The following is a 12,148-nucleotide window of genomic DNA, read 5'->3' as shown; positions in this document are numbered from 1 at the left end:
GGGCCTGGGGAGGGGAGGGAGCGAGGGACGGAAGGCGCCCTCCTGGTGGGGAGCTGCGTGGCTGTGAGGAGGGCAAGGGGGTGTTATGACGCCAGGCCCGGCGCCTCAGGCCTGGTCGGGGGCACCTCGCGAGGTATGGGTGGGGGTAGGTTGCGGGGTATTGCTGCTGGTATTGGGGAGGGGGCCGCGGCCCGCGAGGGTCGGCTGGAAGGGGAGTGGAAGGGGACCCCGTCAGGGGGTGTGTCAGGCACGCTGCCTGTGTCATGGCAGCGCCATGTGGAGGGTTTGTTTTGCAGAGGGTTTCCTTTCCACTTCCCCATGTAGGTGTGTATGATGGACTTTCCTCTGTGTGTGTGTGTGTGAGAGAGAGAGCGCTTTAAACTGCAATTATTGGTAATCCCCCCCCCAAAAAAACCCCGTAGTGTGAGTTGACAGTGCAATTTTAACCTTTCCTACTTGGGAATAAGTTCATCTGGATGGTACCCAGTGTTAGTTCTACTTGGCTTAGACCCCTTGAAAGTAACGTGGTGGTTATTGCTATTCTTACAACACTGTTTTAATGTATATTTACTTATATATTTTACTACAGTTATATCCTTCTTCTTTCTTGAAAGTGGCATACATAATTCTACCCACTCATTTAATCCCAACAACAACAACCGCCCTGTCAAGTAGGTTAGGCTGAAAGGCAGTGCCTGGCCCCTTATTATTATTATTATTATTATTATTGATGACTTCCAACAGAATATTAAAATACAGTAATCCATCAAACATTAAAAGCTTCCCTAAACAGGGTAGCCCCAGGTAGGGCTTGCTCCAAGGTCACGCAGGGAGCTTCATGGCTGAGTTGGGGATTTGAGCTCTGGTCTCTCATTGGCCCTAGTTGGACACTGCGTTATCTCTTGTCTCCCCAAGTCGGAATTCAGGGTGACTTCCAACGTTTAAAAACAACATTATAAAATACAGTACAAAGTGATAAGCAAGCTCGCTTAAAAAAAACTAGTAAAAAACAATAGATAAAATACACCACAAGACATTTAAAACCAGTAATTAAAGTACAGTTTGCCTTGATCAGCAGTCCAGTGATCAGCATCTTAGTTTTTGAAGGCCTGTCTGAACAAGGTCTTAGCCTGCTGCCAAGAAGGATTGCAAAGAAGGAGCCAATGTAACATCTTTTGGGAGGGAATCTGGGAGGAGCCTCAGAAAATACTGTCTCATGACACCACCAAAAGTTATGCCATATCCATTACAGTGGTACTTTGGGTTACATACGCTTCAGGTTACAGACTCTGCTAACCCAGAAATAGTGCTTCAGGTTAAGAATTTTGCTTCAGGATGAGAACAGAAATCGTGCTCCGGCGGCGCGGCAGCAGCAGGAGCCCCCATTAGCTAAAGTGATGTTTCAGGTTAAGAACGGACCTCCGGAATGAATTAAGTACTTAACTCGAGGTACCACTGTACTTCCAATGGGTCTATTCTGAGTAGAACTCACATTGGATACAAATCACGGTGCTTCAGGTGGGGCTTATGTCCAGGCAACTGTGCATGGAGTTGTAGGCTAAAATGCAAACCTTACCTGAGAGTAAGTTCTGTTGAACTTCAGAGGACTGGCTTCTTAATAGGCCAGAGTTGTAGATAAGCCCACAAAAGTTTTTGCCCTGTGATAAAAACTTTTTTAAAACAAGCCTGCAGAGGAATAGTAGTGTTTGGTTTCTGTGCTGGGTGCAATCACTTGCTCACTTGGCCTGCAATCAGTTCTTGACTGCAACTACTAGAGCTGAAATAGTGCTACATACTAAAAAGAAAAAAGACATCGAAGCATACTATTTGCAATGACACATTTATTTGGAAGTGAGTCCACAGAAATTGGTAAAACTTGCTTCCAAGTATGTGGTTTGTTTATGAGAGTTGAGCATGTTCAGTAGCTACAGAACTTTTGAGTGTCAGTTTGGAAAGAGAAACACAAAGGGGGCCACAGAATGGGTTAGGGCAGTGGTTTGAAACCAGTTTGCTGTGGTACCCTGAGGCAACACTGGCTTCTGTTCTTCTTTCCTTCCCTCCCTCCTCTGATGCCCTCTCGCATCTCTGCCTTCCAAAGGCTTGCACAGCTATTTGTTGCAGCAGCCCTAGCTACAAGCTCTGCGGATGAATGGTGCTTCTGGAGCTGGCCAGGGGGTGCTTCCCAGGTCTCTGTGGGGCAGTGTGAGAAGGCACCTCTCTTTGGGGCGGGGGGGGGCAGCTCATAGACCAGGGGCGGCAGCTGCGGCTGCCCAGAGGAATCCCAAGGAGAGGGGAGAGGAGAGGTGACAGAGGGAACACTCTACAAGGGAGGGTGTTTGAGAAAGGGTGAGGGGCTGCCAGCTCTGCATGCAAGGGGTGACATAACTAGGGTCCTGAGCCCTACAGGGGTGTTGCAGAAAGAATGTCAAGGGACTGAGCCAGAGACTCAGAAAGGTTGAAAACCTCTGACTTAGGGTATTCTGTAGGAGTGATATGGCTGACTGACTGGAACCCTGAACAGGAGTGTTCCTGTTTGAAAGTGAGGACACAGCAATATATTGTTGCCTATCCCACATGTTACTCTAGGAGTAAAACAGAGCTGGATGATGAGGATAAACTGACCAATGGTTGTCTTCAGACTGGACACAGTGGAAGTCCTTTGCTTATTCTGGCTATCAGGAAATTGCATACAACCTGCTGTGAGGGTATGATAGGACTACCACATGGGGAACAAGGCAGAAAAAGCACACCACTTTACTTTGGAAGACATTAACATGGTTCATACATTCAGTGGGAGAAGTTGCTGTGGTACAGTGTGGCGGTGAAGTGGTGCAAGCAGCTTCACTCCATTGCACAACCTTGACTGTGCACTGAACCATCCACATGATCATCAGTCATGTGCAGGCTTGGTTCATATCTTTTCACCTCTTTCATATGGGATAAGCAACATCAACTGGGCCTCCGCATGACTGGCCATTTCTGCAGAAAGTGTGGTTTACCCTGGAAACTAATTGTGTTTTATAGGAATAGAACTTGGCTCGCCCATCATAGGGTGGCTGTTTTTTTGTTTGTACTTTCTACATGTGTTTGCACAAACACTGAAAAGTAACTTAAGTGGAGCAGAGGAGTTCCCTATATATTACAGATCTTTGAATCCCTTTGCATGTTGTACAGGACTACTGTATAGACAAACACCAGGTCAGCTAGTGTGGGAGAATGCAGCAGAAATAATAGAAAAAGCAGCATTTGCAGATGGCTTAGTGTCTCCTGTTGAAGTGCTATTACATTCTATTTTCCTGCCCACAACCCCTAGTGAGGTGAGCAGAATACATTAGTTATCCATCCCTATGAGATGCTTATAAGACACTTTGGATGACTTTTTTGGTTTTGGTTTTGTATTGCACTGATAACTTTGGGAAAATTTTACATTTTATTTGTCTTGCAAGAGGATAGATTCTTGTTCCCAGCATTGTTTAATCATAGAGATCTGATATAGTTGGGGTTATTTTGTTCTGTTACAGTTTAAAATGTTAGCATTAACAATATTAAACAATAGTAAGCTATAGTTGTGGTGGCATCATAATGCTCAAAATGGCAACAAGTTATTACATGAAATAGGTGTTAATTAGACAAGAGTAGCAAGAATCCCAGAGAGCTGAGAAGAGGGTTTAACATGGTTTCTACTGGCATATCCATTGACAATCCAGCACCTGACTCCAGGGGTCACTTTTCCATCTGCTCTGTGTGAGAAGCCCACTCCCAAGTGATACGTAATGCCCTCACTTCTTGGCGAGGTGCATTTGCCTTTGGCTTGCTACAGGCAGTGGCAGGAATGATAGATAGATAGATAGATAGATAGATAGATAGATAGATAGATAGATAAATTTATTGTCATTGTCCGTATATACACAGTATACACAACAACGAAAATCAAACACCCGAGACCGGATTCACATACACATTCGCACGTATCTCCAACACTCTCATCCTATGCAGACATAATCTATTAGAACATAACATAATCCAGAATATAACATAACCTATTTGAAGCATAGCATAACCTAAAACCTATCTCATTCCTTACTACTCACTGCTTGCTATTTCTTACAACTGGCCCTGAGATCATTATTTAGTGCAATCAGAGCTCTTGGATAGAAACTATTCAGAAGGCGTGTGGTTCGTGTTTTCATTGTCCTGTATCTTCTGCCCGAAGGCAACAGTTCAAAGAGGTTGTGAGCAGGATGGGTGGGATCTCTCAGGATATTGTGTGACTTCTTCAAGCTGCGAGACGTGAAGATCTCATCCAGGGTTGAGCTTGGGGAAGTCTTGCCAAAGAGCTTGGGGAAGTCTTTAACCTTCTGTTCTCTTTGTGTCGCTTTTAGCTGTCCCACCACCAAGATGGGTTAATAGCTATGTATTGAGTTGTATAATCTTTTATAAGCTGCTTTGGGGATTAATTTATATTGAAAGGCAAGGTATAAATCTTTTAAAATAGATAAAGGGGGAAAACAAAAGAATTCACCAGCTTTTTCACTTTTTTCTAATAAAAAAATATCTAGCACCTAAAAAAGAAATCTGTCCTATGTTTATGGGAAGGTTCATTTATTTATCATGACCCCTTGACATTCAGTTATAGGCATAAATGGTCTAACTTCTCACTGGAGTTCATTCCAAACTAAAAATCACTAATATGCTATTTTTGTGCTTTATTTCTTTTAAATCAAATCACTTCAGAATCACTTAAGGAAAGGTTCCCCATATGCTTACTGCTGTACCATCTGGGCTGTTTTCAGGTCATTACAATCTGTTGTGTAAATAAGTTCCATAATATGTAGCAAACATGCAGAGTTTTCTCCAAAATGTTGAGTCCGTATATAGAGGCACAGAGTCAAATTAAATTTGATCCAAAACTGAAGAGTGAACCTACCCCATCCCACCCCCACGCTTGGAAGTGATGCCTCTTAATCATTTCACGACTTGAAGAAAGTATGAATGGAATTCAGTAAAAAGCAGAATGCCTGAGGTGCTGTCAGTAGAACTGGATATCACATGGCTCTTCTTCACACATACAAACTACTAACTTAGGTTGCTGCAATAATTAAGTGATGAACACGCATGTGAGATACCATTATTTGAAAAGAAACCAGAGGGAGCAAAAATAAGAGTAGGTTATTGGTTCAGAAGAAGCGTTCCACTAAAATTAACTGCTGTGGTGTTAACTCAAATGAACTATGGTCTTGGGGATACTTTTGTAACTTGTTAAGGCTAGTAGGCAGCCTGCATATGGAAGGATTGCTGCTTTAAGGCATCTACCCAATGTAGCAGATTGCAGACTGGACAGCAGTTTTATGCATATACAGTGTGAATTCCTCCCCCCCCCCCCAAGGCAGCTTTCCCAGCCGGGTGCCCTCCAGATGTTTTGGACTACAGCTTCCACCAGCACAGCCATTGAAGAAGCTGGTATATTATTTGTCCCTTCTAACAGATTGGGACTGATTCCAGTCTTAGGATGGGTTGCAATGTCTCACTGTTGAGCTTTTGGTGTTCAGCAGCTTCAAATGTTTATTAAAAGGACTGCTTACCTATTGGAAAAATCTGGTGATAATTTGTAGAGAGGATAGTTAGGTACAGCTGTTCTATTTAATTTTCACTGTTCAGCTCAGAGACAGAAATACATTATCAGAGAACATCTAGTAATGACATTTACCTGAGAGTACTTGTACTTTTAAAAAGTTTCTTATGTTTTTGCAGAGAGAAACTTGGGAGAATAGTTTGCGTTCTTGGAACATCAAGTTCACTGGTTTGCATATGAAAAATATAAGGTCAAGGACATGGATCTGTGAATCTTCATGTTTGTTAAACTACTGGTAACTTACACATATTGCATTTTCCCCAAGATTGTCCATTGAGGAGCTAGAGGAAAAGGCTGTTTTATAGGTCAGAAAGCTTTTCTTTGTCATCAATATGTGTAGCTTTACATTTTGAAGTGCTGTTTTTAAAAGGGATTTTAAAGGGATTTTTAAAAAATAAAATAGGAGAATTTCACAAAATATATTAGTTCTCTTCAGCATTTTGAATCTTTCACAGCCCAGTACTTAAGTCTATTTACTGAAGTAAGAGCTGCAGACTCACTTCATATATAAAATAAACCAGTTTGCTGTTGCCCTTGAGACTGGTTTGGAAGCTGCAGTCTGGTTGCTGTTGTGCATTGGGGAACTGATAACATATAACACCTGTGTTGAGAGAGCTGCCAGTAGATTGTTAGAATATAAACCCCTAAACAACCTGGAGCCTATGTACGTAAAAGGCTGCCTTAGTCTCTATGCACTTCCCTGATCTTTGTGATATGCTACCAAGGAACATCTGGAGGTGCCTGGCATGTCAGACCATCAACAAGAGCGCATGAATTTAGTATGGTAGTGCTAGGGTTAGAGAACTCTACCCAGTGCAATCAAATCTGGCACCAGCTGTAATTTGCTTTAGGCATGAACTTCAGACTTCATTATTTCAGCAAGTCGCCTTATGAAAATGATTTACTGTTTTTATGCCCTTGTTGTCGGGTGACCCAATCTGTACTTCTTTCTGTTTCTTTAATGTATTTTGATTCAGTTTTATTTGTTTTGTTTCTGTACATAGTGTAGATATATTTTATCCGTTTGCTATTTGGAAATGAATGAATAATAACAACAGTTGCAAAAACAAGCTGTGGTAAGCCTTGAACTCACTCAGTCAACCCCCCTCTTGTGCATGTCAGGGTAATAGACTGAACATTTTCACTTTCCATTTTGAATAAACTGCACCTTCTATTTACATCCAGATGAGATAAATTGTGGTGTATCCTAATTGTTTTCACAGATAAGGATCCAATTGTACTTTTAGATACTAGTTTGTAAGCTAACCATGGGCCCAGTTTAGCATTATGTTCAAACTGCAGTTCAGCATTTTGTGTGTTAGCTGGCCTGAACTCACCTGCTCCCTCTCTGGCAGGCTGTGAGGAAGAAATCAGAAACATTTGCTTTTAAACTAGTAAGAGTCTCCATTATGTTTGAACTCATGGAACTTTGGTTAGTATAAACTATGATTGGTGAACAAACCAAGATTATAAATAGTTCTTAAACCCTTTCATTTCAGCTGACTATAGGAAATCTGGTTAGTTTAAAAGCTGATCCTTCCAGCTGCACTTGGAGGACAGAATGCATAAATCCAAGACTTGTATTGGTTCAAATCCAAAATGTTGTAGTTTAGTGTTATGTTCAAAAATTATCTTAGCTTAACTCACAGTTTTCAGAGTTCGGACATGATGGAAAACTGCAGTTTATTCAAAAAAGTGCACAGTAGTCTCCCCTTCTTCAGGACATATGGCAGAGGTAGCAATACGGCATCCCCAGATGTCGTTGAAGTATAATGTACATCAGGCCCAGGCAGCATGGTCAGGACTGTTGCAAGTTGTAATCCAACAATAATTGGAGGGTACCACATTAGCTACCCCAGCATATGAGAAGGAAAGCATCAGATTTAAAGCAGCATTGCAAACCGCCAGCCTGTGGGCCTAATAAACTATTCGGCTTGGCACAGTTCCCAATTCAACCTATGAGACTTTCCCTCACAAGCCATGATCATCTGCCATCATATGCAATTGGGTGTCGGGCAGGTGAGGATGTCCTGTAGAGAACCAACTGGAAGCAATCCAGTGCCTCTGTATTGGTAAACCAGTACAAGATTATTCTAATAAACACATTTCCAACAAAACATCTGTTTGAGTGGTAGATGGGCTTTTATGTGTGTGTATGAGAGTGTGATGGAACATACATACCAGGTCTGGAGATACATAGATAAGCAGTATTGTAGGTTAGTCAAAATAATGATTAGCATGGAGTTGAGCTGTATATCTCAGTTTATCACCAACTAAAATGAGGCATCCTGCTCAGTATAAGTGTGATAGATTATAGTTTTCTATCTTGGTAGACAAGGGCTCTAAACATTTGAGTCCCTTTGAAATGTATATATTAAACAGCACTAGACTAGAACAACCATTAAAGTCAAAAGCCCTTATGTGAACATGGACAGTTCCATGCACGTGACTGGGTTGCAGCCTGTAACATAGCCATTACCAGCGTCAAATATTTGACCCACCTGAGAACAACTTATCTATATGTGGGTGTTTCTGGTATGCTGTATATACTATTTCAACTTATTATCATCATGTTGCATATAGTAGTTGGAGTTTATCATTTTGTACTATTTGGGTGGCCAGAATGTCAAATCTTAGCTCCTTAACATGCTTTGCTTTAGGTCCAGTTTTCCCTGAAGTAATTACATCTAGGCAATACCGCTTTATACAGCTGGCAGGGGCTTGCAGGCTGAATATTCTTGAGTACACAAATGATTCATTACATGAAGAAGTGTGCTAAATTAGCCTTGTTTTCTATGATAGATGGGTGTCATGTAAGCCCCCTCTGGCTGTATGAGGTGATATAGCCCAGATACAAATCCAGCACTTCAGCAAGAACCAAGGCTTGGTGTCAGGTGTTAAAAATGTTTATACTGAAGATATATCAATTCTCAGTACTCCTAATGGAAAATAATTGGTATTTCAGTGTATTTTATACTGTGTGTTAATACCACATTTACTTCCTTCACCTGTACAAGAGGTATCCTGTAGTTGGACTCCAACATTCACATGCACATGAAATTTAAGGAATTGTAATCACATTCTTGAGTGCTACCACTGCCTTCATTTTTCTGTTAATAAATGGAAGCATGATTTAAATAAGATGCTTAATGTGGAGTGTAATTCAAGGTTAAACAGCCTCAAGTTGTGCTATTTACTCATAATTAGGTAACTTTTCTAATGGTACATAATACTTCTAAACCACTTGTTCCCATTTTATAGGTGAGGAAGTTTATGCTGAATGCTTGTGCTTTGCTGCAGGCCTTAGGAAAAGTTGTTGTCAGAGTTACAGTTAGATCAAGCTTTCCAGAAAGCCATTAAAGTTGCAATTCTGTTAGCTCTTTCTAGGGAAATAGGTTCCATTACACGCACTAGGGCTTACTTTTGAGCAAATATGCTTAGTTTGACCTGCATATCTTAGTTTCTCAGAAATTTTGTTTGCAGACTGATATCCCTGTGTATAACTGCTGTAATAATGTCGGTTCAGTTTCATGTTTTGAACTCTTTATTTTGAACCCAAAACATTGATTTACATCTTTTCTAGTTGCTCCAAGCAGCATACTAACATTTCAAAAATAAAATACAGATTGAGCAAACAAAGCAAACTGAACATTCAGAAATAAGTTAGGGGGTTGAATATATGATACACATCTTCTCACCAAAACCAGGGTTGAAATTCACCATGAATGTACAGTATTTATCATTTCAGAATTTATACAGAAATAGCCTTCTTTCTAGGATAGTGTCACCTGCAATGTGGTAAACAAATTCCAAATTTTAATTGCATACCTTCTTCTTCTTTGGCAATCACTCATAGCCAAGTAAGATTGTTTTCCATGAATGCGGTCTTAACAATGAGTCCATAAGTGAGTGTGGAGGCCAATTCTGAATCCACACATCCTTCCACAGTGGGGTCATAGGTTTTCGGAAAGGAGTTAATCATGGTGAGGGTTTGCCAAACATGCCTTCCTCTTAGTACGTTTTCCCCTTTCATCCTGATTTTGAGCTTCTTCAAAGTCCATTACACCTTTGGTAGAGGCTGTTCTCCAACTGGAGCGCTCACAGGCCTGTGTTTCCCAGTTGTCAGTGTTTATACTAAATTTTTTAAGATTTGCCTTGTGACAGTCTTTAAACCTCTTTTGTTGACCACCAGCATTACGCTTTCCATTTTTAAGTTCAGAATAGAGTGGTTGCATTGGAAGACGATTATCAGGCATCCAAACAACATGACCAGTCCAACAAAGTTGATGTTGAAGAATCATTGCTTTGACACTGGTGATCTTTGCTTCTTCCAGTAAGTACACTGGCATTAGTTTGCCTGTCTTCCCAAGTGATATGTAATTTTTTTCCGGACGCACTGTTGATGGAATTTTTCGAGGAATTGGAGATGGCATTTTAAAGTGGTCCATGTTTCACAAGCATACAGTAAGGTTGGTAGTACAATAGCTTTGTAAACAAGCATTTTGGTTTCCTTGTGAATGTCCTGATCCTCAAAGACAGAGCTCAGGCGATGCTGGATTTCGGCATCAATGTTGGTCCTTGTGGGAAGATAACTGCCCAGGTAGGAGAAGTGATCAACACTTTCCAGTGTTACACCATTGAGTTGGATTTGTGGTGCTGCAGAGGGGTTGCTTTGTGCTTGTTGGTGCAGCACACTTTGGTTTTTTGGATGTTGAGTGATAGGCCAAGTTTTTCATAAGCTGTGAATAAATTTAGGATGGTTTGGAGGTCATCCTCTGAGTGTGCACCCCTAAAATCTATTGATGTTTTGCCTATCCTTTTTTTTTTTTAGCCAATGTTAAAAACGTCCCATGGTTTTTTTAAGCAGCAGCTGATCCAGAGAAGCAGATCAAAGTGCTTCTCTCCTGACACATGGCTTTGTTTGGGACATTCTACTATCCTAAGATAACATTGCCAATGTATGTTTAAGAAAGTTTCTATGAAGGTTGATTATGACTTCTAATTAAGGAATAACTTTTATTCATTCAAGAAAAGTCCAGCACAGGGAATATAGTTCTTTTTTAAACGAGACATATGCATGTGAGTCAGTGTTAGAAACTGAGATATGAAAGCTAGGAGCTAAATGACACCTTAAACCTAGGTTATGGGCGCAACAGCAGAATGTCTAGGTGCACTTCTTTAAAACAAGAATACAAACCTGAAAATGAATGAACTTCAGCTAAAATATTATGTTCATTTTCACATGGACGAGTCCTTTTCCTGCCTACACCCCTAATATTCTTACGAGGGTCTTCAGAGAGTAGCTGAAAGTGGGGAGGCAGAAAAAGGTCCTTCTTTCCTTCCACTCTGCAGTTTTAAACTGAAATCTTAGGTGCAGTACTGCACCCAGAGTTCAGACACTGGTTGTGGTAATGGAATTCCCAGTCACAAAATGCACCTAGAACAATGGGAGTTTCAAACACTGGTGTGAGTTCCCCTTGTGTAGAAATGATAAAATAAAAAATTGATTTCATTGTTGAAGTAGAAATCGAATAGCCTTTTAGTCTTGTATTAACTGCATCAAATTCTATGTTCTCTTGGGTTAATTTCAAATTTAAAGTTGAGATTCTGCCTACACTTACTTGGGAGTATATCCCATTGAATTCAGTGAATAGAACTTGATAAATTCCAACTCTAACTTCTAAAGCTGCAAGTTATAAAAGGATACATTTATCATTTTCCCCTGAAAGTATAATTGGTGTGATTTATTCCACCCCACCCACCTTGCTTTCATTATGTGGAAAGTTTGAATTTGAAGAACTGAAACTGCATTAAAGCATGGGCAGTTGGATGATAAATTGTGGTTGTTACACAGATTAGGGCAATTGCTTACATATATTGGTGGTGATTCACATGATGGTGCCCCCTTGTGGCCCCTAAACAGCATTAATATAGATGAAAAGAGAGTGATATGTTTTAAACTCTGGATGCAGTTGCTGTATAGACAAGAATATTGTTCTGAATCAACACCTGAAGGAACAATTATATTTCATTATATTATTTGTTGGCCCAGAGCAGAAATGCTTATCTGGTTTTGTTTCATTTGCACATTCAAATGCATATCAACATGTACAGTATTCTGTTTTAATAGTATGGCTGGTGATCAGGGCTTATGGGAGTTGTAGTCCAAAAAACATCTGGACGGCACCACAGTGGCTACCTCTGGTTTAGTGCTGGATAATGCTAGGTTTGCTGTGTGTATAGTTAATACCGTATTTACTTGAATGTAACACACACCATTTTTGGCCAAATTACATCACAGAAATTAGGGTGCACATTCGATTTGATGGCGCATTTACATTTGTCAGCAAATACTTTTTTGGTTTCAAGGTTTTGAAAATTTAGGTGTGCATTAGATTTGATGATGCATCAGATATGCGTAAATACGGTAATCTACATTTTATTTAAAGATGTCAGTATTCAAATATAGCACTATAGTCTCATGTTTGCAAGCACATACAATGGTACCTTGGTTCT

At 40.5% G+C, this 12,148-nt stretch overlaps 1 protein-coding gene across 3 annotated transcripts in view; it reads left to right on the top strand.

Annotated features, from left to right (window-relative positions):
* URI1 (URI1 prefoldin like chaperone) overlaps positions 1–12,148 on the top strand; it is a 46,590-nt gene that overhangs the window by 725 nt on the left and 33,717 nt on the right. The window contains exon 1 of one of the 3 annotated variants that reach the window (XM_083750516.1): positions 17–133. The exons of the other annotated variants lie outside the window; for them this stretch is intronic. Coding sequence (XP_083606642.1) covers positions 86–133 — 48 coding nt within the window. The 5' untranslated portion in view covers positions 17–85. Of the gene's footprint in view, positions 1–16; positions 134–12,148 lie in introns of those variants that run through there. 3 annotated transcript variants of the gene reach the window in all.

Source organism: Podarcis gaigeae, assembly GCF_964106915.1.
Source record: "Podarcis gaigeae genome assembly, chromosome: 8".
NCBI classification, from domain to species: Eukaryota; Metazoa; Chordata; class Lepidosauria; order Squamata; family Lacertidae; genus Podarcis; species Podarcis gaigeae.
This window is presented reverse-complemented; position numbering and strand designations above follow the sequence as displayed.